Genomic DNA, 22,437 nt, shown 5'->3' with positions numbered 1-22,437 from the left:
AACGACAGCTGCACTTCTCCTCATCATCACTAACTCCCGGAAACCACTACCCGCGGGTGTGAGTTGGCATTTGTCCACGAACACCCACGGGTAACCGACGTAGCCGTTGGTCTGCGGAGATGCGGAGGAATATTGGGGTAAAGGAGGGGAACCGAGGCGATGAACCATGACGCCCAAGATGGTTCACCTCTTCTGAGTGTCGTTCACGACTTCTTCTCTCAATTCATTGTTCCTTGCAGTTGACAGGAGGTAATCTCGGCTATTCTTGCCCTTTACAGTTTCTCCCAAATCGTTACAGAAAATAATCACGTTTAGAATACAAACATGAGCGCAGCTATCCGTGTTGTGCCCAGTGTAAGTCACCTCATGATATGTCTGCAGGCGGTGACAGGAACATACTGGAGTGACGTAGCTCTTAACTGACAGTTCACAGAGGGCAGCCAGAGCAGTCAACCTGCTCAAGACAGTTCAATACACTCATCCTCCCTCATGTCCATGCCACTCCAACCCAGGCTATCACCAGAACCAGACCCGGTCAACTGTGTCCCGATACAATGACCGGACCTCCCGGCGCAACTATGCCACTCCCCAAGACACCTCCCAACTGAAGGAGTACGCCTTTGAAATGGCCGCCTCCTCCATCCGCTTCGGCCCCGGCGTCACGCAAGAAGTCGGCATGGACATCGCCAACCTCAAACCCTCCGGCACCGTGGCCGTCGTCACCGACGAGACCGTCGAGAAGCTCGAAGCCATGCGCCAAGTCCGCGAGTCTCTCGACCGGGAAGGCATCAAGTACAAGATCTTCAACAAAGTCAAAGTCGAACCAAAGGACTACTCCGTCAAGGAAGCCATCGACTGGGCCCGCACCACAGGCGACTACTCGGTCTACCTGGCCGTCGGCGGCGGCTCTGTCATCGACACCGCCAAGCTGATGAACCTGTACTCGGTCTACAAGGACGCCGACTTCATGGACTTTGTCAATGCGCCCCTGGGCAAAGGCCGGCCCGTGGACCGGAAACTGAACCCGCTCATCGCCGTCCCGACCACGGCAGGCACAGGCAGCGAGACCACCGGCACGGCCATTTTTGACTTGGTAGCCAAGAAGTCCAAGACGGGTATTGCCCACCGTAACCTCAAGCCCACCCTGGGTATCTGCGACCCGCTGAACACGCGGACGATGCCGAGCGCTGTTAAGGCGAGTTCGGGACTGGATGTACTCTGCCATGCGCTGGAGTCGTACACGGCTATTCCGTTTAATGAGAGGACTCCCAGGCCGACGAACCCCATCTTGAGACCGGCGTATCAGGGGGCTAATCCTATTAGTGATATCTTTTCGCTGAATGCGCTGAGGCAGACGGTCAAGTATTTGCCTAGGAGCGTGAAGGATCCGGAGGATACCGAGGCGCAGACCGAGATGTTGCTGGCGGCGACGTTGGCGGGTGTGGGGTTTGGTAATGCTGGTGTGCATTTGTGTCACGGTGCGTCACTGTCTCTCTTTTTTCTTTTCCTTGTCTCCTTTCCTCCGAGTGATCCATACGTCTTGTGTCCCAATACCTTGACTCCTGTACTAACATGGTATCCCCAAAAAGGCATGTCCTACCCCATCTCCTCCCAAAACATCGCCTCCTACAAACACGCCGGCTACGACGTCCCTCACCCCATCATTCCGCACGGCGTCTCCGTGGCCGTCACCGCGCCCGCCGTCTTCCGGTTTACCGCCGCCTCCAACCCGGACCGCCACCTCGCCGCCGCCGAGGCATTTGGGGTCGACATCTCCAATGTCAAGCGCGAGAGCGCCGGCGAGGTTTTGGCGGAGGCTATCGCCAAGTTCCTGGCTGACTTGGGCGATCAACCCGCTGGTCTGAAGGCCCTAGGTTTCGGAAGGGAACATGTCGAGCAGCTGGTCGAGGGCACGATCCCGCAGGCTAGAGTGTTGATGCTGGCGCCGGGACTGGCGAAGGAGTTGCAGGCGGAGAGGGAGCAGTTGGGACGGTTGTTTGAGAATGCGTTGGAGCATTAGGTTTGGGTGTCTGGTGACTGGTGAGAAGGTGCCGTGGGTAATGGGGGATGGACTTGGTTTGTGTTGATATGTCGGGGTTAAGGTGTTAAGTAGAGGTATGCCGGTGACTGGGGACTGCATGAAGCGATACCGACATCTGCAGAGGGGATGAGTTGGGGGAGGGGGGAGGGGGGCGTTGCTGCTTATTTGAGCCAACCTACTTATCTGTTCTTTTTCTCATCTTCCTCCTCTTCTTCTTCTCTTCTTCATCGCATCATCCCCTTGGGAGCACTGCCCGTGATCAACTTCAAATCATGGAGAACAACTAAGCGATACAAATGATGATTTAGACAACACCCATTCCAAGTTTCTTTCCTCCCTCCTAAACTCTCTGCTGTCTCTTCAGCCTGCACTCCTCCCCTCTTGATGATCTAACCCCATTATCTAAATCCGAGACCACCGAGCCACTTCCCAGCTCTCCCAACTCTTCAGCTCTCCGAGCTCTTCCGACTTCACGATGCCGTCCCCTTCAGACATACCCCCCGGCAATAATGCCTTCAACAACACCAACAACATGGTCAACATCAGCAGGGCCAACGATGCACCCACTCCCACTCGCATCCCCACTCCCGCTCCCTGGTTCTTCCTCTCCCGCCGCCGTCACCTTCCATCCCCTTCCCTCTCTAACCAAGAGCAAGACGAAGTGTTCAACCGCATCTCCTCGTCCATGTCCCATTCCTCTACCCTCGCAGCCAGACAAGAGCCCAATGTCGCGGCCGGTCTACCCACCTCACCCGGCCTACATATCCTCCGCCGTGCGAGAATCGTGGAGTATATCAAGTCCTATACGTCTGCCCGAGAGCGACATGATGGACAGCAACGGGAAGCGACGACGGAGTGGGGAGTTGTTGGAGTTCCCGTTCTAGAGACACATCCACATTCACCTTCGTTTTTTATTACAGCTCTCTATCATGATGGTCATGATGGGGAAATAACCCCTCCTCCGGCTTCCCCTCATGGAGCTTTTTTATCGGATATCATCAGGACGAGCAGCCCAGACAGTCCCGATAACAAGTCCGACACCAGCGCTGGTGGACGCCGCCGCAGCCAGAGCGCCAGCAGGGATGTTGTTGAACACTTTGTGTCTGGCAGCGATGCCGGCGAAGACGAAGACGAAGACGAGGACGAGCTCCTCTTCCTTCAAACACCCCCCAACCCCAACCCCAACTACAGCTCTAGCTCGCGGGTTGGTACTACTACTATCACAGGAAGCATCACCGATATGTTACTAGGTACCATGACGGCCGAGGAGCAGGCGGTGGTGAGCCGGACGTGGAAGAAGGTTTTGAAGTCTAAGGGCAGGGGTGTTACTACTACTACCCAACATGGAGATATGGATGCGGTAGCGGAAGAAGGGGAGGGGAACAATAGCGAGGGGGGAGCGGTGCTTTGGAACAAGGTTGCGATGCAGGAGGAGGAGGAAGACAGTGACAGTGACGGAGGAGGTGCTCCCCTTTCCGGGTCATCATCTGAAAATGGTAGTAGTAGACTCGGCAACGACCGCCGCCGCGAAAAAGGTGGTTCGGACGGAAGAAGACTAGACGGCGGTTCGAATCGTCGGATTGATTTGGCACAGTTCGCTGCCAGACACCACCACCAACAGTTCTGGCACGGCCCCGGCCTCCGGGCCAATTCGGACAGACAAAAAGCAGATGCTGCTGCCCAACTTGAACGCCATCGTCGACCCAGCGATACGCCTATTCTTCCCGCATTTCGTTCCGGGATCGAAACAGGGGCTTGCCGGTCCGATGCTGGTGCTGACATCACTCTCGAATTGTTTTCCACCCTCTTTCGACTCCAACGCGCTGAGGCCCGGGCCCGGCAACGGGTGCTTAACCGTTTCTCTTCTTTGGATCATCCGGGGCGCATCAATAGCTTGCAAGATGGCGGACAGCAGGCGAGACAACCTGGACGTTCGCAACAACGGAATCCTGATGATGCCTCTACTTCAAATGCGGACCACTTCACCTCTGAGCGCCACCGCTTTCATCACTTCACCGAACCGCCACTTACATCAAACACAACCAGATCTCTCCATCTACCTCCGCCCACCCCCAGTCGTCCCAGCAAAGGCTCATCTTCCCGGTCGGTTCTTGCCCAGTCATCAACACCACCACCACGCGCTCCCCTGCCGCACGAACCTCAAGGGAGTCGTACTACAAACCAAGTTCCCAAACCGCCTAGCCCAACCACCACCACCACCGGAGACTTCACCCCAACCACCGGAAATTCCACAACCACACCACTCTCCTCGTCCTCCTCCTCCAAACTAGGACCCTTCCCCCTCTCCCCCTCTACCGTCGCCCTCCTCGCCTCTTCACAAGCTTCCTTCGAACGTCTTACCACTCCCAAATTCCATCCCGCCGGTGTCAGCCGTTCCCGTCAGAATCAGGAAGCCCAGATTCAGGCTCACACAGCGGCATGGACGAACATTGACATTGGAAAAGGTAAAGAGGAGGAGGAGGGAGAGAAGGAGGGAGAGGAAGGGTGGGAGATGGTGGATAATCCTTGTGATGAGTATCGTGTGATATATAATCCGGGGAAAGGAAATGGGTATGCGAGGAATGGAGGGTTTGGGAGGAGGGAGGTGGAGGTGGAGGGGGAGGTGGATGAATTGCCGGGGGGGTTGGAGGAGACATGCACGGATTATGGGTTCGTGCTGGATCGGAAGGGGGATGGGGAGGGTTCAACTTCTGCTGGTGGAGGACCCCAACAACAGCAACACCAACACCACCAAATTCCCATTGTCGTACCGCCCTTACACCGAGATATCACGAGACATGGAACCCCATCAACAACATCAACTACGAGTCAAACCCAAACCCAACCCCATCTCGCAACCTCGCGGCTTCGCCAACTTCAACAAACCGAGCGGGAATCAACCGTCTCAACATCTCTATCCGTTTCTTCATACGCACCACTATCGCGGCCCTCCATGTCATCATCCTCCCCCTACCCCTCCCCGTTCTCAGGAGAAGTGGGAGTGAGAGTGGGAGCGGGAGGGAGGGGGCAAAACGAGGAGCAGAAGGGGAAGGGGAAGGCGAAGGGGAAGGAGAAGTGGAAGGGAACGGCAAATGAACAGGAGCGTCATGGAAATGGGAGGAGGGAAGTAGAGACCCGGACTACTCGTGTACAGCAGAATTCCCTTCACCTTGGAAGGAACAACGGTCAACGTGATTATCGGGGTCAGGGTCAGGGCCAGGGGTCGAATTTTCCCTCCTCTACGAACCGGAACGAAGAGAGGGAGAGCGAGAGAAGGCGAGGAGATACTCGTGTTAACATTCGGATGGGTCGTATCGTTCAACCATCGGGAAGTCGTGCTCACACGGGGGGTAGTGTCGCTCAACCTTCTGGGCGGCCGGGGTTGGATGATGACAGTGTTGATATTGACGAGGGTTTTGCTGATGTGCTTCCTGGTCGTGTGGGGAAGAAGCAGTGAACATCAACAACAAATGTTGAAGGAAACTTGGGATATTTCATGACGTTATTTGGATAAGGTACCGGAGGGAAACACAATAGTAATCTAGCGGTTTAGCTAGCAATTGGAAATCATCCATTTGAGCATGTCTCACATGCCGATAGGTAGAAGTACACTAGGGAGGGGGAGATAGAATTTATGGGAAGAGGTTGAATGCCTACAGTACCTCTCCGTTGAAACATCTCCAAGTTGCTACCTCGTCGTGCACATAACCTTAGGTACCTGTAGGTACCTACTTACATAACCAAGTCCAGTACAATTTCAACCCCCCTTATAACTCCTAGCAGCCTAAGTAATCCAACAATAACACCCAATAACCTAGCTTATACCAAACTCCCTCCAAATCCTTCTTCCCCCTCTCCCTCTCACTTCCTACCTACGCTACGCCATATCCCATGCCCTCAAAAACTTCCTCCTCAACTCCATCCTCTTCCGTCCATGCTTCTCCAACAACCTCCCCTCCACCTCTCTCACATTTCTCCCAATCTCATCCATGTCCTGCCCCCTCTCACGAGCCCTATCAACCCCCTTCAACCCCTCATCATCAATCGCCGTCCAAATCCCCGGCACATTATTCGGCAGTCCATTACCCTTAGCCAGCGCATCGATCGCTCTGCCCGCCACGTTCGGATCGTGCGTCGTGGCGTGCACCCCCCGGATGCAGTGCCGCTTCTTGTAGCCGAGGGCGAGGTAGCGGTTGATGATGGCTAAGGGATCTTCGGAGGCTATGCCGTTGCCTAGATCGCGGCCTGCGTGGGGTGGTACAGCTTCTGGTGCGGCTGTGGATTGTCGATGTTGCTTTGGGTGGCGTTGATGGATGGGGGCTGGGAGGGAAGATCGTGCTGCAGAGGACCGGGGAGGATGAGGGTGAGAGGATGGTCGTGGCTGTGATGGTGGTTGGCGTGGTCGGGCAAGGTGATGGTTGCCGCCTTCGTCGTCTGAGGCGAAGGGGTCGGGGGGAATACGGAAGCGAGGTGGTGGGCTGCGAGAGGCAGGTGCGGTATCTCTTGGGGGAAGTTGTCTGCGAGCTGCCGGGGCTGTTGCGGAAGGGCGAGGGATAGGGTCAGGGATGGGAGAGCGTCTTCGCTCGGGAGGAGGCCGAGGAGGGTTGATGGGTGTGGCGAAGGCGTCGCTACTTGAATCCGAGTCCGAATCTGAGGAGATGTACTGTGCTTGGTTCTTTGAGCTCGGTTGAGTAGTAGACTTCTTCTGCGCTGATGTAACCTTTTGCGATTTCGAGGCCGAAGAGGGGCGAAGTGAAAGAGCCCTTTCCACCGTGGTTTGTCGGGGTTGTTGTAGCGGGGTGGTGAAAACGTCTTCATTATCATCCCTGTGGTCTTCCACACCATAGTCGTCTCCGTCATCTCCAAAGATGGGCATATCGTCAGCAGCGTCGTCGTGGTCTTCCTCGTCGTCGACTGGGGCGACATCGGCAGTCTCTTCTGGCCTGGAGGTTACTTCCGGAATCGGTGTGAGCGGAAATTGCCATCTCTTAGGCGGCGATTCTGGGACCTCGTCCTCCACATCGTATCGTAGTCGCTTCCTTGTCATGTTAGCTAACGGGGAGGATATTATCTGATCGAGGTTCCTCTTCAACCCCCCCGAAGACTTGAGGGCTCCTATGATGGGTGGAGAGGACCTGAACTCGGTGGTATTGGGGTCTTGAGGTAGTGTAGTGTTTTCTGCTCCATCAGCATCAACCTCCTCTTCTCCTTCCACGATCTCATCATTTTCTGCCTCTTCAGTCTCTTCCCCTTCCTCGCTGTCCTCGTCTGTCCCTTGATTAAGCTCATGAAGTTCAGCTTCCTGATACTCTTTGTAGAAGTTTTCGAATTCGGCAAGATGTTCCTGGAATGCTGCCTGTAGCTGGTTGGGAACATCTGGCTCAGCAATCCAGTCAAAGTCCAACAGCTCAGCAATCTCTTGCCAGTCTCGTGCATGAGCAGGCACGTCCTGTTCCGTAACCGCCCTCCGTAGATCCCACATGTCCACAGCTTTACCTCCAATTGTTACCCAAGGGACTGGATTGGTTCCAAGGGCCTCGTTATATCGGCTGAAATATTCGTAGAACTGCTCTCTCGGAGTTCGTGTAGGCTCAGAAGAAATGCCCTCTTCAAGCGATTGTCCAAGGTCAACGGACTCTCCATCGTCACCATAGACTTCGGCCTCCTCATACAATTGCTCAGACTGGGACTCTTCAAGGGCAGGTGCACAAGCCCATCGTACCAAAGACCCTTGTGCAAGAGCCTGGAATAATATCAGACTTTGCCGCCAGGGAATCTGTTTTCGGGCCTGGTAGGATCGCCACGCTCGTTGGATGATAGAAGCACTCTTAATCTTCTTCTTTTCTTCATGAACCAAGCGAGCTCGTTTGTTGATCTCTTCGAGCCGTGAAGGGGTCGAGCGAGGCGATGACTTTTTGTGTGCAGAGCTTGTAACTGTAGCTTTTACAGGGCCCATGGGTGAACTCTTCGTAGGGACATCCTGACGCGCTCTATTCAGGGCTGCTGAAAGTCGCCTCTTAGCCGCGGCTTGATCAGCGCTCTGAGGCGTCGCCTTGACTTGGGGGCGTGTGATGACTCTTGGAGTTGGCTCAGGAAGGCTGGGCTCAGTAGGCTTCGGGGCGGCAGGGGTGGCAGGGGCGGCAGGATCATCTTCTTCCAGGTTCGTTGTAGCCTGTAGGGTTTCAACCCATCTGTTTCGCCAAGACTGCCAACTGTGATGTGGGTATTGCTTCGCGAACTCCTTGTAGATGATGTTCCCCTGTAAACTTTCTCCTTGCCGGTTCATCTGCTTAAGATATCTGATCAAAATCTGGTCATCTTCTTCGGTAAAGGCGACTCTGCCAGAGGCAGATGCGGGAACAGACGAAGATTGTTGAGCTTGTGAACGGCCTGGGACTGGCGTGTGTACGGTGCTTGTTTTTACGGAAGGCGTGCCGACTTTGACATTCTCTTTTTTGCAGACCGGTGCTGGGGTATGAGAAGGTGGTGGTGCTGGTGGTGGTGGCTGATAGTCTTGAGGAAGCAGTTTGACCAGAGTATCCCTGTGTTGATGATCGTATCGCTTGCTGAAGCGATCTCTCCATGACTGCCATGTGTGTCGGGGGTACTTTTCTGCAAGCTCCATATAGATCTTGTTGCCGCGAGTATAAGCGCCCGACCTCTCCTTCTGCACGACCCAGTGAATAAGGATATTGTCGTCCTGTGGTGTATAGGGGGTCCGAGTGCTCTTGGTGGGCATGGTCGACCCAACAGGACGCGCTCCCTGGGCAGTGGCATGTTCGATCCTGTAAAGGTCTATGTCGGCCAGCTGGCCCTCACTGATGGAATCTGTAATGTACTTCCAAGATACAGAGCCGACAGGGGCATTTTTGAGTACATGGTCTGCAATGAGAATATCTGCATGCTTTTCAAGAAGTACGGTCTTCCCTCCGTTGGCCTATGTAGGATGTCAGTGACTTGGTCTAGCTCGATTAAACCGTCTACACATACCTTGACTGACTCCTCCAAGGACTTGCGATCTGGCACTCTCTGGGAGATCCAAAACTTGAGTCCGTTGAAGAGAGTGCCCTCGTAGGGGTTTTGGTTGTTGTTGCCATCCGGAGTCCGATTGGCCAGGACTCCTTCGTAGACTATTCCGGCTGACGGCATCTTGAAGTGTGACTGAATAGACTATTGCCCTAACCCTGGATCTGGGCTCTTCTACTCCGTCACTTGAGCTCGAGGGCAAGAAGAACCGAGACCTCAGAGGGAAGCTGCACACTTCATTTCATGGTTTGGAATGATGAAAATCTCGAAAGCAGAAAGGTTGGGTGAAAGTCGTGATGATTGGTTGTCGGTTTTATGTTGGGGGTAAATTCGGTGATGGCCTCACTTTGTGTATTTTGGCGTTGGGCGCAGTGCATGTGGAGTGCTCGTTCGTTGGCGGAGTGAAAATCCACCACAAGGAAATCACGGCAGACTGTCAAGCCTGAAGACGGGACGGGAGTTACAGCCCGAAGAGTGAGGGGCAAATGAATGAAAGGGTGATCACAGCTTCCACTTGCGATCTTAAAAGTCCAACCGCCCGTGCCTTCCCTCTCTTTGTTGCGCGACGAGGGACACGCGCTCTCACGGGACAGGAATGAACAGCTCGGCGGTTGCAGCGACCAAACGGTGCATCAACCCTAACCCCAACCCCACCCCTAGGCACCCAACACTCAAGTCTTGGCATTGACGACGACTGGTCCGAGCTGACAGAGCTGACCTTCGCTCAGTCAATCTTTGGCTTCACAAATGTTGCCTTTTTCCCTCTCAACTTTTCGTTTGTCAGTTGTCCCAATGATACCCCTAATATCCTCCTCTTCTGATTTCTGATTCTTGATGTCTTTGTTCTGTCCATCAAGTCCTTTTCCTGCCCATTCGGAGACGCCCAGTTCATCCCTCTCTGTTTGCCCCTGAGAACAACTGTGTGTTGACAGGGGTGGTGTTCGCTGGCCGAGACACCCGCGGGGACCTCACAAAGAAAAGGAAAACTTCCATGTCAACAACCAACTGAACATATTCCTCCACAGACGTTTTTGATCAAGTTCGTCGAGACACTTCTTGGACCACCAGTCCGTATTATGATTCTCACTTTCCGGACGACAAGTGAAGGAAAAAACGAGGATTCGGTAGCACCATGGGCACCATCGCAATCGCCGCCGCCGTCATCCTTGGCATCTCATTCATGACCTTTGTGGCCTTCTTTGGCAGACTACCTGCACTACGGTATGTACATCCCTCACCCTTCACACACACATCTCACATAAACCCTCTCACTTCATCATTGCTAACCATTTCTCTCAAAAAAAAAAAAAGAAACACCCCCATCTCCTTCCTCCACCGGCTCATCTGGATCCATCTCCCCAATGCCGTCCTCGCGGTCGACCGCACCTTGACCAACGGGCGCCTCACCACCTCCCTCGCCCGCCTCGCCCGCCACCTCTGGTACGACCAACACCCGACCATCCTCATCTTCTTCTTTTTGTTGTTATCAGTAGGCGAGTACTTGTATCTCCCCGTCGCCTGGCCGCATCTCTCCTCGGTCCACAAAATCCTCGGCACCCTCGCCATCTTCTGTCCTTACCTCTTCCTCTACCTCTCGGCCTTCACCGACCCCGGCACGGTGAACCCCGAGACTCACGTCCGCGAAATGGCCCGCTACCCCTACGATTTCACTTTGTTTCATCCCGGCACGAGCTGCGAGACTTGTAGGTTTTTGAAACCCGCGAGGTCGAAACACTGCAGTATCTGCAAGAAGTGTGTGGGCAGGATGGACCACCACTGTATTTTCATCAACAACTGCGTGGGGGCCAACAACCAGCGGTGGTTCATCCTGCTGCTTTTGAGCACGGCAATCCTCACCCTCTATGGCGGGGTTTTGGGGCTGGGGATTATTAGACAAAAGATCCAGGCGCGGTTCCCCTACTGGACGTTGTTACCGTGGTGGACTTCCACTCAAGCATGGGAGGATGGGAGTCTGGATTTCCATCGGTGGTTAGTCCTCTGGAGCTGGGGACTGCAGTCTGGCGTTGCCATGGGGAGCGTTACGCTGTTGGCGCTGCTGACGACGCCGTTGGTTTGGGGGCTGTTGGGGTATCATCTTTGGTTGGTGTATTGTGGGACGACGACGAACGAGAGTATGAAGTGGCAGGATTGGCAGGCGGAGATGGATGAGGGCGGGGTGTATAAGCGGAGGATCGAGAGTGGCAGGGTGAAAGACCTAAAGGTCGAGCCGGCGTGGACGAGGTGGCCGGTTGAGGCGGAGCAGGTCATGGTTAGGACGGATGATGGGAAGCCGCCGAGGTCGAGTCATCGGTTGCCTGGGGAGGGAGAGTGGGAGGCGGTTTGGAGGTTGAAGGATGTGGAGAATCTTTATGATATTGGGTTGTGGGATAACTTGGTTGATGTCTTCTTGCCGTATTTCATGTTCAAGGAGTCAAAGGGTAGGAGTCCTGTTGATGAGCGGGAGTTTGGGAGGGAGAGAGGTAGGAACAGGAGGCGGAGTTCTTGAATGATGGTTTGAGATTTGGGATACCCATAGATGTCTTGAGAGTAGTTAGATGTTGGAACGTATAGAATCAGTCTTCCTCCAAGTGACGGAGCTCTGCGATGGGTTTCTCCAGGTTTCCACGTTCCAAGGGGTATCAAGTCTATTGGCATTGCTTCAAATGGTACATAAATAATACAGTGACTTTCCAACTGACATCCAATCGTTCATACCTAGAACGACGCTTTCTCCCGGCCTCCCTTAGACCCCGCTGTCCCCTGATGCGGCGTTGCCCACACAATTTGATCAAACGGTATGATCTTGCTCACCGTCGGCGCCGGCTTGTTCACCACACTTCCCAGCTCCGGCGCCTCCTCATCCTCCAGCGCCCGCTCGTCCCTAACCAAACCGGCCATCTTCGCAATCGCCAGTCGTGCGCCTGCAATACCCAACCCGGCATTCCTCGGGTCACCCGCGCCTGTAACCCACAGCTCCCTCTCCCACCCCTTACCCTCCACCCACGTCAAACTCTCCTCCTCAATCTTCCTCAGCTCCTCCCACACCTTAACACACATATCCCCAATCGACCCCTTTTCCCTCTCCTTCCCTTGGCCCTGGCGATACTCCTCCATCGACTCAATCTTATCCGCCTTGGTCAAGACAACCGTCGTCCTAACCCCCGCATCCCTCAACATACCCAACACCGCCCTATCATCCTTCTTGACCCCCGCCACCGAATCAATCAGCACCACCGCCCCCTTCAACATCCTCCTCTTCTCCAGATACTTGGTAATCTCCTTGCCCCACTCCGCCTGCGAATTAAACCCGTAACCGGGCATATCCACCAGAATCAACTGATTCGTCGGCTTCCTCTCCTTACTAAACTTGTTCTTCTCCTCCCTCTTCTCCGACCTGCTTTTAATCTTGCCGCCCTCATCCCCAGCCTCCGGCTCCGCCTCCTTCTTGGGCGGCGCCACCTTCGGCGGCGGGCCGAACCCGTACGCGTTCATCGTCTTGGTGCTTCCCGCGTGCGCCGACGTGATGGCCCGGCCGGCCCGGCGCGCTTCGAGACCGTGCGCGCGACCGGCGGCGGCGCCGGCGGCGCCTGAAAGGGCGTTGATTAAAGTCGACTTGCCCACGTTGGAGCGGCCTAGGATGCACACTTCCGGGACGTGCGTGTTGACGGGGAAGTTGAGGAAGCGAGGGGCGGCGTACATGAAGTACGGCTTTTGGCAGGTGAAGATGTGGGTGGCGGCAAAGAGGGAGTTGGCGGTCGGGGCGGGAGCGGGGAGGGCGCGCTGGTTGGGGTCGTTGGAGGGGGGTGGGAGGAAGGAGAAGGAGGAGGGCGCTTTCTCGACTGGGCCTGTCTTTTTGACTTTCTTGGGGGTTTCTTTGGGTTTCTCGGCTTGTGTATCTTTGGGCTTCTCTGGCTGTTTCTCCTTGGGTTTCTCCTGTTGTTTCGGCTTGGGATTTTCTGGTTGCCTCACTCTTGGCTTCTCGGGTTGCTTCGCTTTCGGCTTCTCCGATCGTCTTTCTTTGGGCTTCTCCTGTTGTTTCGGCTTGGGCTTTTCAGGTTGTCTCTCTTTGGGCTTCTCCGATTGTTTTTCCTTGGGCTTATTTGTCTGTGTTGTCTGAGGTCGTGATGTAGATCGTATCGACAAGCGTTGTCGTGCTGGGCTCGCTGTCGTGGAGCTGAAGGGACGGATGGAGGAGATCGGAGCAGCAACTGCGACGGGTCGAGAGGCTGCGAGTTGTCGGAGGACTAGACATCTTAGGTTGGGTGGCATGGCCAAAATACTGGCCACTGCCCTTTGGTTCGTCATATCGGAGTATTCTGCCGACGATTGGGGTTGTCGGGATCTTGTCTGGCGCAACAAGACAGCAGTGATGGGAGAGAGTCGCAGATTTCATCCGACTTTCTGTAATTGATATGCCATACTAAACTCCCGATAACACCAGTTTTGCCTGCCGCGAGGACTTCTTATCTTATCGATAAGCATCTGGTCTTCAGGGTTGGGGTTGTAGGAGAGCTAGAAGGAGCTGAGCACAAGTCCAAACTGACCTCATCTTCGATCCGCAATCGTTAACATTAAACCAGTCCACATCCGCACCGTGCCGTCGCAAACTCTCCGATCTCCCACCACCCACCACATCGTCACCCAACCAAACCAAAGCGCCAAAATGTCTGCCGCAAAGACCAACATCCTCCATCTCTACCGCGCCTTCCTCCGCGAGCTCCCTCCCCGGCCCTTCCTCACCACCCCGCGCGCCCCTCTCCACCAGCGCCTCCGCGACTTTGTCTCTTCCGCCGCCGCTCCCGCTTCCGCCGCCGTTGCCACGCCCCTTCACAAGCCCTCCATCGCCGAAGCCGAGCAGCTCCTTGCCTACCTCCAGGCACAGCGGGAATACGTCACTCTGTTGGAGCGCTACAACCCCGGCATGGGCATGGACGAGGAGACGAGGGTTAGGTTGACGGCTAAGAGGGTGGGCATGGACTTGCCTAAGGAGTTTAAGGATGGTGAGGAGGAGAAGTAAACTTTGGATGGTCAACAACCGCCATGACCGCACCGTATGCGGGTGTACAAGAAAGACAGACTGTATTATTGTTGGGCTTGCTTGGGTGGAAGAAAGGCGTTATGGGAGTTCTGTCTGTTTAGACATGGGATTGGGAAGTCTAGGAAGACGGGATTTGGAACCGCGACAATGATTTGGTTGAGCAACAGGAGGAAAGTTGAGGGCGGATAGGATCGGCTCGACTAATACGATCGACGGCGATGGCATCAACGAAGACGCACTAGAAGGTGCAAGCAAATTCAGTTGGCCGAAAGAGAGGACGATCCGAAACTAGCGAAAGCACAGTCTGGGATGGAAGGAAGGGTTTCGAAAGAAAGGCCAAAAAGTCAAAAAGCTCGGCCGCCCAAGCCTGGAGTTGAACTCGAGACCAGCTGCAACCTACGAAAACTGTACAACCTATACCGCGCATCTGAAGTGTTTTCTGGCTCCCGCACACCATACCGCTTGGCGAGCTTGGGGCTCATATGGGCGAAGGTCCTGCCGTCTGGACATTCGCCCGCTTGCCGAGCCGGTGCCGTGCCGGTGCCAGAAGACGGTGTGCGGCAGTTTCTGCTTCTCCTGTTGGAGCTTCTTACCACCGACCAACTCTCTGCGTTCCATGTCTCTTAACCTTCATATAGGCCGTCTGTCGGCTCTCTTTCTGCATCTGATCATCTCCAGGCGCAAAGGACGGCGGATACTTTCAGCTTACCTACAATCATCAACGACATCCGAAAGATGCGAATTATAATCATCATCCAATTTCTGATTGTGTCGAGAAATCTGTGTTATCAGTGCAATGGACGTTGGAATCAGAAAAACTTCGAGATTCGAAATGTGTTGAACGGAAGAGTGCTTGCTCATGGTTGGGAATCCGCCTCCATTACGTCCCCGCCAAGTGCCAGCAAAGCCGAGTCAACGACAACATCACTCGCAGCGTCAGGAGGATATTACCTGTGACATTCACCGTCTCCCAGCCTGTGTTTGCCTTCGCCATAGTAAACAAGTCCTCCGCTTTCGCCCCGGCAACGACCCATCTCGCCGAACCGTTTTCATCTGAATCCAATATACAATCTTCCTCTAATCCCGCGACCCTTGGCCAAGTGATACTTCCTGTTGGCATCATTTACTCGCACCGGAGTCACTCACGCAAACGGTCCAAATATGGGACTGAACTTATCCTGCCTAAACAGGACCCTGTTCTTGGGGTAAAAGTCCAAGAAACCTCAGTTCGAGGAAGACCCAGCTTGAGAGGGCCCTGTCCAAGATATCTCGGTTGAACATGCTACTTACATCTACAGACCATGTTTCCGCCGGTTTAACGCTATCGCTATCTTCTCGCAGTCTCTCCTCCACCAAGTCGGTCCAGTGGTTCCAGTAATGCCACATTTCAGTCCAACAGACTACCTGCTTGTTTCCCACGAGAACCACCGGAAATAACCCCCAATCTTCAGTCCTTCCTCGCCTCTACTCATCCACTTGATGCCCATGTGTTCCCTTTTCATCCTTTTCGATACCAACAGACTCATCCGATAACCCACTTCGGCTTCCATCAAACTAAATCTTCCATATCTACCTCCGTGACGGGAGCCAGTAGCCTCCTCCCTCTGCTCATCGTCAACACTCGTACGCCTCTCGCAGCTCAGGGTTCTGCCACTACAAGAAGGCTTCTACTTCTCTCCTTCCGGCTTACAATATTCTTCTCCTTGCCCTAGGTTTTGACAAACGTGAACGATATCTCCAACAAGCCTCAGGTAGGCTGGTTGGATCACGGCCTCATTCTCTGCTGTTATCTTCTCTCATATCCTTTCCTATATCATCTCCTTCGCCGGACATCCAAACTTGTCTCAGCATATCATATCTCTTTCAACTCACTTTTCACACGCCATCCGGCCTCACTCAATCACAGCGGGCACACACGGTCACTCACTCATGCATCACTGGTTAGCCGAGTATCGTCTTGCTCAGCGCCGGTTGACACTCAACTGATCGAATTCCTTCTCCCTCATTGAGACATCTGCAGAGACAGGAGATAGCAGAACATGGACAACCTCACGCCACCGCCCACTCTCAATGGAGATGTGCCAGATCAAGAAGGCCACTGTACGAACTCGCAGTGTACCCGCGATCGTGGCATTCTGGAAGGCCTGAACAACACTCTCCGAGCAGAAAAGGCTGCCCTCGAAACAGAGAATACCGAGTTACGGGCAGAAATTGCACGGTTGCGGGCAAGGTCTTCAAAGCACACCCAAAGAGTATGTATCATCAAAGACAACTTACCCACTGAGAAAAGGGACTGACATCAGCTAGACCTGGCCACGAATGTTACGCCAATACCTGCTAACCGGAGACCCGTCATGGGATGAGGTATGCAGACAATGTAACAAGGAGGAGAATATGAGCGTCAATGTCAAATGGCACCATCCAGACATCAAATTCGTCACGCCAGAGGAAGGAGATGCGGCGGTTCCGGACCTACTTGGACCCGTCGACAACAGACAGTTCAACTTCAACGCCCTCCCGGTTGAAGTCCAAGCCAGAATCTTTAGACTCTGGTTATACAAAGAGGGAAACCTCATCCACGCCATTTCCCGACTAGACCCCTTCGTCCCAAACGAGGATTTCCCCGAGGAAGCGGCCCTCAGAAAACGAAGTGGCCTCAAACACACCTTTTTCTATGGAGAGCGAAACTGCAGTATCACTCACAGCGGCCAACCCCCCAACTCCCTCCTCCGCATCCTCCTCGTCTGCCGTCGCTTCTACTTCATCGGCATTCACTGCTTCTACGGCCTCAACACCTTCGCCTTCTCCAGCCTCGGCGAGTTCCTCCGCTTCTGTCAAGGGATTGGTCCGGCCCGCGTCGACCGCCTCCAGCACCTCGAAATTACCTTAACCGGTAATCAATACCTGACCGTTCCTTTGGACGAAAAGGGCCGTATCCCTTACTCCCGGCGGACCTTCCCCCTCAGCTTTCTGCCGGACTGTCATCGTCTTAGGACCCTGGTGATCCACGTCGACGAAAGCAGCAGCCATTACAGCCGTCGCCGATATGAAACCCGGGCTATCAAGGAGTTCATGGACGGCAAAACGGCTGGCCAGCCTAACCAGCGCAAACTTCGCGCTCTCCGCTGCATTCAGGGCATAGACTTCATCTATGCCCTCCGCGGCCTGGAATGGATTCGGTTTTACGACCTTCACAAGGCTATCATATCTGGGACTGCTACCCGTGAGCCCGTGGCGGACTGGTCATTCGTGGAGGACGTTACGAATACTGCTACTATGCAGAAAGTGGCCAGCCGTCGGGAAAGCTCAAAGCTAGAGAATCTGCAGCCTCTTTTCAGTAACAATGACCACCAGCAAGAGGCTTGGAACCCCGGCCGGGCAGATTGGGAGCTGGTCAAAAGCTTTTATATCGACAATGGTGGCATACGGTCGTATGACCAGTTAAGACAGGATGGGTTCCCTCATGATGCTGACATCTTGTCGCGTATGAGTGCTAGTAGTGGTCCAAGACAGGGGCATTCTTCGAATTCGGGAAGCTCGAGTTCTTCGAGCTCAAGTTCTTCTGGTGGACCGCATCATGGTCGTGGAGGTCCGGCAATTCGGGGACGAGGGGACCGGGGAAAAGCTGCTGCCGCCCGACGTGGTCAGGTTGCCAGGGGAAACGCGAGCAGAGGCCGTGGAGGTCAAGGTGCCTCCGGCAGAGGTCGTGGAGGTTGTTTCGCCAACGTCAACGTCAACGCAGCGCGCAGCAACCCTACACCGTCCCCGAGTATACCCGTCGACCATGACACCTCAATGTCATCCGGTTCCTCCGACTCGGATTCGGATTCGGATGATTCCCAAGGCATGGCCATGAGTGCCGCGGGAGGATCCATTGCCGATGCCATCGATCTCAGTGATTCCGATTCTGACACAGAGACCGACTCACCACATACCGGAAGCGCGGCCGGTAGTATCTTAATCGAACTCTTATCTGATTCAGAGTCCGACTCAGAGGAGGATAGCCTCTTTGTCAGCCAACACAATCACAACCATCACCATCACCACCGCGACCCCAGCCGCAGCCGCCACGGCAGCAGCAGCACAGGCGACGCAGCAACCCCGATGCTCATCGACGACGACGCCGACGACGGCGACCACCACCACAACCACCATCATCACCAGGCCCCAAGCACCACCGCCTCCGTCCCCGTCCGCCTCCACTCCCTAACCCCCATGGGTTTCATGACTCCCAGTCTCATGGACAGAGGCATCTCCGTCCCAGCGAACCTTCCATTCTTAGGTCCCCCAAGCTTCGCTTCGTTGCTTAACATCCAACCAGCGTCGGCGGCGGGGGCTAGGTACCTGCCTCCTAACAACGCAGCTGCTTTGGAGTCTGCGGCTGCAGGTGTGGCTGCTTCGAGGAGGGGTTCTATGTCGATGTCTATGTCAATGTCTAGGTCGGTTTCCAGGTCGGTTTCCAGGGCTGGGTCGTTCGCAAGTGCGAATGGGGGTGGGAGTGGAAGTGGGAGTCGAGCGGGGACGGCTTCTAGTTGTGGACGATCATTGGCACGGTTGTCGGTAAGGTCAGGGAGTTCGGGATCATCGGGGTCTTCAGGGTTGTTTGTCAGCCAGAGGCAGAGACAGAGGCAGTCGGGAGGTACAAGTGAGAGGGATAGTGTTGATTTGACGAATGCTGATGAGGATGACGAACACGCTGAAGATGATGAGCATGGGACAAGTGGTGGAAGTGGAAGTGGACATGGAGATGGGGAGTTGATGACGATCGAGGAGGAGAAGGGTGACGAGAATGGGAATGACAGAGAGGGTCAGGATAGTGGCTATGAAGGAGCGGATGATAGCGATGTCGAGATGGTTGATTCGGTTTGAGGTCGGTGAGACGCTGGAGGACGGGGCTGAACCAGTTCAAGTGAACTTGCGATGTCTTTACCCTGGAGCGATATGCATGTTTGGTGTTGGGGTAGGCGTTGGTGGTCGATATCCTTTTTCATGTTTTAACAAGGTCTCTAACTACCTCTACCGGCTGAAGGAGGAGGGGGTAACGGGCTTGCGATTTTTCTTTCCTTTTTACACTGGCCTTTCTACCGGTCAGTAATGCCTTCATCTGCTTCTCAGATGCCCTGGCTGATTTCACAGATGCATTTCTGGAAGGGTGATAGCCCTTGGGGCTTTTCACAGATGCCTACCTACCTTAGTTTTCCTGCTGAAGGCCACAATACAATCGATGATTTTCCAATCCTCCCCGCACGAATTGCTGGCTTGCTGGATACCTAACCTGCTAACAGTCATTCCCCGTTGGGGTAACAGTGTGAAATGATATCCTACCCTATTATATCCCAAGATCTCCTCCCAAATCCCTATACCCGCATCTTCTATCTTTCTACCTTGCCTACCTTTAAGTGAACCCCTGGTTCAACAAGATACGTAGTAGATTATATCACCCCACAAAGCCTCAAACCCACCCACCCCCATTCCCCAAAACCTCCTCATCCGCCTTTCTGTCTTCACAAAACCCCCCCATCCTCCCCTCCCCATCCCACCTCCTCCTAACCTCTTTCAGCTTTCTCGCACACTCATCACTCCAAAACCGCGCCCTCCTCACCCTAAAGTCCGCATCACACGGCGTACTTTTCCACCCCGCTAAAAATATCCCTAACCCACCTCGTACACCGCTCGTCATCTCGAGCGTCCGACCAGATGGTGTAAACGGCAAAGTAGTGATCCGACTGCATCGAGGGGGCCATTGGTTCTCCCTGGGGATCGAGGAGCGGGCAGCGGGAGCGGGAGCGGGGGGTCATGGAGAACCAGAGGGCGGAGGATTTGACTGTTGGTAAGGTTGTGAAAGCTTGTTCGAGGACGTCGGGGACTGATATAGATTCCGTACTAGCCTCGTGTGCAAAGCCGGATGAGGAGGATCCGGCCCCAGAAGGCTGCTCAGAAGGGGAGGAAGGGGAGGAAGAAGGGGTGAAAGACGACAAATCATCATTAGAAATATAAGCGTTATCAGAGCAATACCTTTGCCCTAACGGGTTGGTCAACAACTGCTGGGTGTACTCCTGCGTGAGGGAAGTAGGTTGGCAGAAGATCAGGTGTTTGGTGCCGGGCGGGTGGAGGTCGTGGATGGGTTGCAGGGCGGCGAGGGCGGAGGAGCGGGAGGTGGTGAAGAGGGTGAAGGAGGCGAGGATGGTGGGTTCGGGGTCGTAGTCTGAGTCTTTGAGGTTGCATGGGTTGGAGGAGGTGCGCAGGTGGGAAGAGACGCAGACTATTTCCATGCCTGGGTCGCAGGTTGGTGCGATCTGGACGGGGTATGTGAGTAGATGAAACAACTGGTAGAGAGGTGACGTGAGGAAGGGGAAGGGGGGGATAACATACGTTGATTTCCCATTGCAGGACTTTCTTGAAGAGTGAGACAGGGTAGAAGTACAGGCTTTGGTACATCTCCAGAAGTGGCCGAGTGAGGAGGTAGAACCGCGTGACGATGGCTGGGAACCCGGGACCTGCTCCGCGTGCTGCCCAAAAGAGGTCCGGGTAGGAGTCTTTGTTGATGAGCAAGTGTTGACCATCTGCTGTCACGACTTCCATACTGATGACGGATTCACATGCCCAGCCCCAGTTCTGTGTTCTCCTCACCAACTTCACGTCAGTAACATATACCCACCACACAGTCTCCCCCCTATTCTACTTCATAGATGCTTCATCAACAACATACCCACATCCCAATTCAAAGAACAAACTCACCTTACAATTCCACCCCATCCCCCCCTGCAACAAAAACCCTCCCAGCCCAACATCAGGACAATCTCCCCCTGCAAACATCCTCCCTGAGCTTCCGCCCTTCCTCGCCAAAAAATCATTGAGTTCCCGTCCCGTCATCGCCGGCGGACACGCCACCACTTCTGACTCTTCATCATACCAAACACATCCATCCGCCGGTCCCCTTTCCGCCCCATCCCTCAACAACTCCTCCGTCTCCCCGTAATATCCCCCACCATGATGATGTTCATAATCACCCGTCGTTGCTTTTGGTGGTAGTCCCTCCGGCAATCCCAACTCACATAAATCAACCAACACCGCATCCCCGCTCCCCCTCACGCTCCACGCCGCCCAACTATGTCCCCCGCCGCTCCGCACACTCACCCGCTTGCCTGTGGCCTTGGCGTACTCTACGGCGGCGATGACTTCGACTGTAGAGCGCGGACGGACAACGACGGCGTGCACATGGGGGGTGAGGGAGTAGTCACGGCGGCGGTTGAAGACGCGGTTGCCCCAAACGGCTTCGGTGAATTCAGTGGGGGAAGCTGAGGAGTGATTGTGGAGGACTGTGTTTTTGGGGAGGGCTGCTGGGTCGAGGTCGAGGTCGAGGTCCATTTGGTCATCGTCATCTTGGTTTGTATGTTTGTTATTGGCTGCGGCTGCTGCTGCTCTGGCTCTGGAGGCGAAGCATGAGGGGATCCACGCGGGGATGGAGGAGGAGGAAGAGGAGGAGAATGATGAGGAGGGGGGGTGGGAGGTGATGGTTAGATGGTCCAGGTTCTGGGCGAGGGACTCCATTGTTGTGGGCTTACGAAAGATACGGGAAAGTTGAAAGATGAATCCCGGCTGTTCTTGTGGGTAGTATAAAGAGGATTTGTTGGTGTTGTTCACCCCAAGTTCTCAACGTTGAGGCCATTCAGCTGAATCAAGCCGGAGGTGAGGAAGAGTGAGTGCCATCATTGCAACCATCTCACTGTTAATGGCCTGCAGGCCAAACCCCACCGTTACGCTCTAAACCGCTAGCGGACAACTGTTTGATCCTGTAAGTGGCTGTAGCTGATCATCCAGCTGGGTCTTGACCGGGCCTTTAAGTCGGTTCGTTGGTGTTGATTAACATTGGTTGGATGTTGGTGCAGACAATCATGAATTTCGTGGCTTGTGTTCACAGCGGGAGAGTTTGAGAGAAGAGCCTGAAGGCACTGTAAGTGCAGCGCTGTACAAATAAGAGCGGGGGCAGTCATGGCGCCTAATGGGGTCCAGAAAGGGGTTGTAAATATTCTCAAGCACGCGGGTTAGGGTTGGTTGAATGAAAATGCCGGGACTTCAACGACGACACTATGATCTATCGTAATGTAAAACATTCCATCTGTTCATATTTTGTGATTTGGAGGAGACTCCGGATTATCCAAAATGCTTATCATGAATTTTGTGCAGAAGAGACGAAGTCGGAGAAGCTTGTCAACCGGGCTGAAACCTGGCGGTCTTGCTTGCCTCAACAACTTCTTCCTAGGAATTTGCTGCCCACGATACAACGGTTGATGCTTTTCTATAAGTGGCAATGTGTATTCGCCGACTACGG

At 54.4% G+C, this 22,437-nt stretch overlaps 7 protein-coding genes across 7 annotated transcripts; 4 read left to right on the top strand and 3 right to left on the bottom strand.

Moving 5' to 3' along the window:
• The first annotated feature begins 27 nt into the window (after positions 1 to 27).
• Positions 28 to 2,168, top strand: B0H65DRAFT_469318 (iron-containing alcohol dehydrogenase-domain containing protein). Its single transcript, XM_062827002.1, has 3 exons — positions 28 to 354; positions 434 to 1,478; positions 1,590 to 2,168. The coding sequence occupies exons 1-3, from the start codon at positions 325 to 327 to the stop codon at positions 2,018 to 2,020; spliced, it is 1,506 nt and encodes a 501-aa protein (XP_062680576.1). The 5' UTR covers positions 28 to 324; the 3' UTR covers positions 2,021 to 2,168.
• A 348-nt stretch (positions 2,169 to 2,516) lies between these two features.
• Positions 2,517 to 5,612, top strand: B0H65DRAFT_589774 (uncharacterized protein; the record flags this gene model as incomplete). Its single annotated transcript, XM_062831048.1, has 1 exon — positions 2,517 to 5,612. One exon carries the CDS (start codon positions 2,517 to 2,519, stop codon positions 5,496 to 5,498), a length of 2,982 nt encoding a protein of 993 aa, XP_062680575.1. The 3' UTR covers positions 5,499 to 5,612.
• On the bottom strand, positions 5,613 to 9,625 carry B0H65DRAFT_469314 (Rap1 Myb domain-containing protein). The gene is made up of 2 exons (XM_062827001.1): positions 9,032 to 9,625; positions 5,613 to 8,978 (listed from the first exon to the last, which is right to left on the bottom strand). The coding sequence occupies exons 1-2, from the start codon at positions 9,188 to 9,190 to the stop codon at positions 5,919 to 5,921; spliced, it is 3,219 nt and encodes a 1,072-aa protein (XP_062680574.1). The 5' UTR covers positions 9,191 to 9,625; the 3' UTR covers positions 5,613 to 5,918.
• A 317-nt stretch (positions 9,626 to 9,942) lies between these two features.
• Positions 9,943 to 11,678, top strand: B0H65DRAFT_229921 (DHHC palmitoyltransferase-domain-containing protein). The gene is made up of 3 exons (XM_062822165.1): positions 9,943 to 10,106; positions 10,175 to 10,288; positions 10,379 to 11,678. The coding sequence occupies exons 2-3, from the start codon at positions 10,200 to 10,202 to the stop codon at positions 11,571 to 11,573; spliced, it is 1,284 nt and encodes a 427-aa protein (XP_062680573.1). The 5' UTR covers positions 9,943 to 10,106; positions 10,175 to 10,199; the 3' UTR covers positions 11,574 to 11,678.
• Positions 11,679 to 11,689: 11 nt separating this feature from the next.
• B0H65DRAFT_558941 (uncharacterized protein) lies at positions 11,690 to 14,723 on the bottom strand (the record flags this gene model as incomplete). The annotated part of the gene is made up of 2 exons (XM_062830117.1): positions 11,690 to 13,346; positions 14,560 to 14,723. 2 exons carry the CDS (start codon positions 14,721 to 14,723, stop codon positions 11,783 to 11,785), a joined length of 1,728 nt encoding a protein of 575 aa, XP_062680572.1. The 3' UTR covers positions 11,690 to 11,782.
• A 963-nt stretch (positions 14,724 to 15,686) lies between these two features.
• On the top strand, positions 15,687 to 19,087 carry B0H65DRAFT_229884 (uncharacterized protein). Its single transcript, XM_062822164.1, has 2 exons — positions 15,687 to 16,357; positions 16,413 to 19,087. Exons 1-2 carry the CDS (start codon positions 16,145 to 16,147, stop codon positions 18,972 to 18,974), a joined length of 2,775 nt encoding a protein of 924 aa, XP_062680571.1. The 5' UTR covers positions 15,687 to 16,144; the 3' UTR covers positions 18,975 to 19,087.
• A 470-nt stretch (positions 19,088 to 19,557) lies between these two features.
• Positions 19,558 to 22,014, bottom strand: B0H65DRAFT_558940 (uncharacterized protein; the record flags this gene model as incomplete). The annotated part of the gene is made up of 5 exons (XM_062830116.1): positions 20,844 to 22,014; positions 20,478 to 20,720; positions 19,734 to 20,401; positions 19,646 to 19,708; positions 19,558 to 19,603 (listed from the first exon to the last, which is right to left on the bottom strand). Exons 1-5 carry the CDS (start codon positions 21,654 to 21,656, stop codon positions 19,558 to 19,560), a joined length of 1,833 nt encoding a protein of 610 aa, XP_062680570.1. The 5' UTR covers positions 21,657 to 22,014.
• Between the last annotated feature and the right edge of the window lie 423 nt (positions 22,015 to 22,437).

This window comes from Neurospora tetraspora, assembly GCF_033439725.1.
Source record: "Neurospora tetraspora strain CBS 560.94 chromosome Unknown B0H65scaffold_5, whole genome shotgun sequence".
Classification (NCBI taxonomy): Eukaryota; Fungi; Ascomycota; class Sordariomycetes; order Sordariales; family Sordariaceae; genus Neurospora; species Neurospora tetraspora.
This window is presented reverse-complemented; position numbering and strand designations above follow the sequence as displayed.

What these genes read in the sequence shown, in the direction of transcription:
- B0H65DRAFT_469318 (XM_062827002.1), top strand. Translation starts at nt 325, where the DNA reads ATGAGCGCAGCTATCCGTGTTGTGCCCAGT. An exon ending in CTATCCGTGTTGTGCCCAGT is followed by an intron (nt 355 to 433) that starts GTAAGTCACCTC and finishes GACAGTTCACAG; the next exon opens with AGGGCAGCCAGAGCAGTCAA. An exon ending in TGGTGTGCATTTGTGTCACG is followed by an intron (nt 1,479 to 1,589) that starts GTGCGTCACTGT and finishes ATCCCCAAAAAG; the next exon opens with GCATGTCCTACCCCATCTCC.
- B0H65DRAFT_469314 (XM_062827001.1), bottom strand. Translation starts at nt 9,190, where the DNA reads ATGCCGTCAGCCGGAATAGTCTACGAAGGAGTCCTGGCCAATCGGACT. An exon ending in CCTTGGAGGAGTCAGTCAAG is followed by an intron (nt 8,979 to 9,031) that starts GTATGTGTAGAC and finishes CATCCTACATAG; the next exon opens with GCCAACGGAGGGAAGACCGT.
- B0H65DRAFT_229921 (XM_062822165.1), top strand. Translation starts at nt 10,200, where the DNA reads ATGGGCACCATCGCAATCGCCGCCGCCGTCATCCTTGGCATCTCATTC. An exon ending in GGCAGACTACCTGCACTACG is followed by an intron (nt 10,289 to 10,378) that starts GTATGTACATCC and finishes AAAAAAAAAAAG; the next exon opens with AAACACCCCCATCTCCTTCC.
- B0H65DRAFT_229884 (XM_062822164.1), top strand. Translation starts at nt 16,145, where the DNA reads ATGGACAACCTCACGCCACCGCCCACTCTCAATGGAGATGTGCCAGAT. An exon ending in CTTCAAAGCACACCCAAAGA is followed by an intron (nt 16,358 to 16,412) that starts GTATGTATCATC and finishes GACATCAGCTAG; the next exon opens with ACCTGGCCACGAATGTTACG.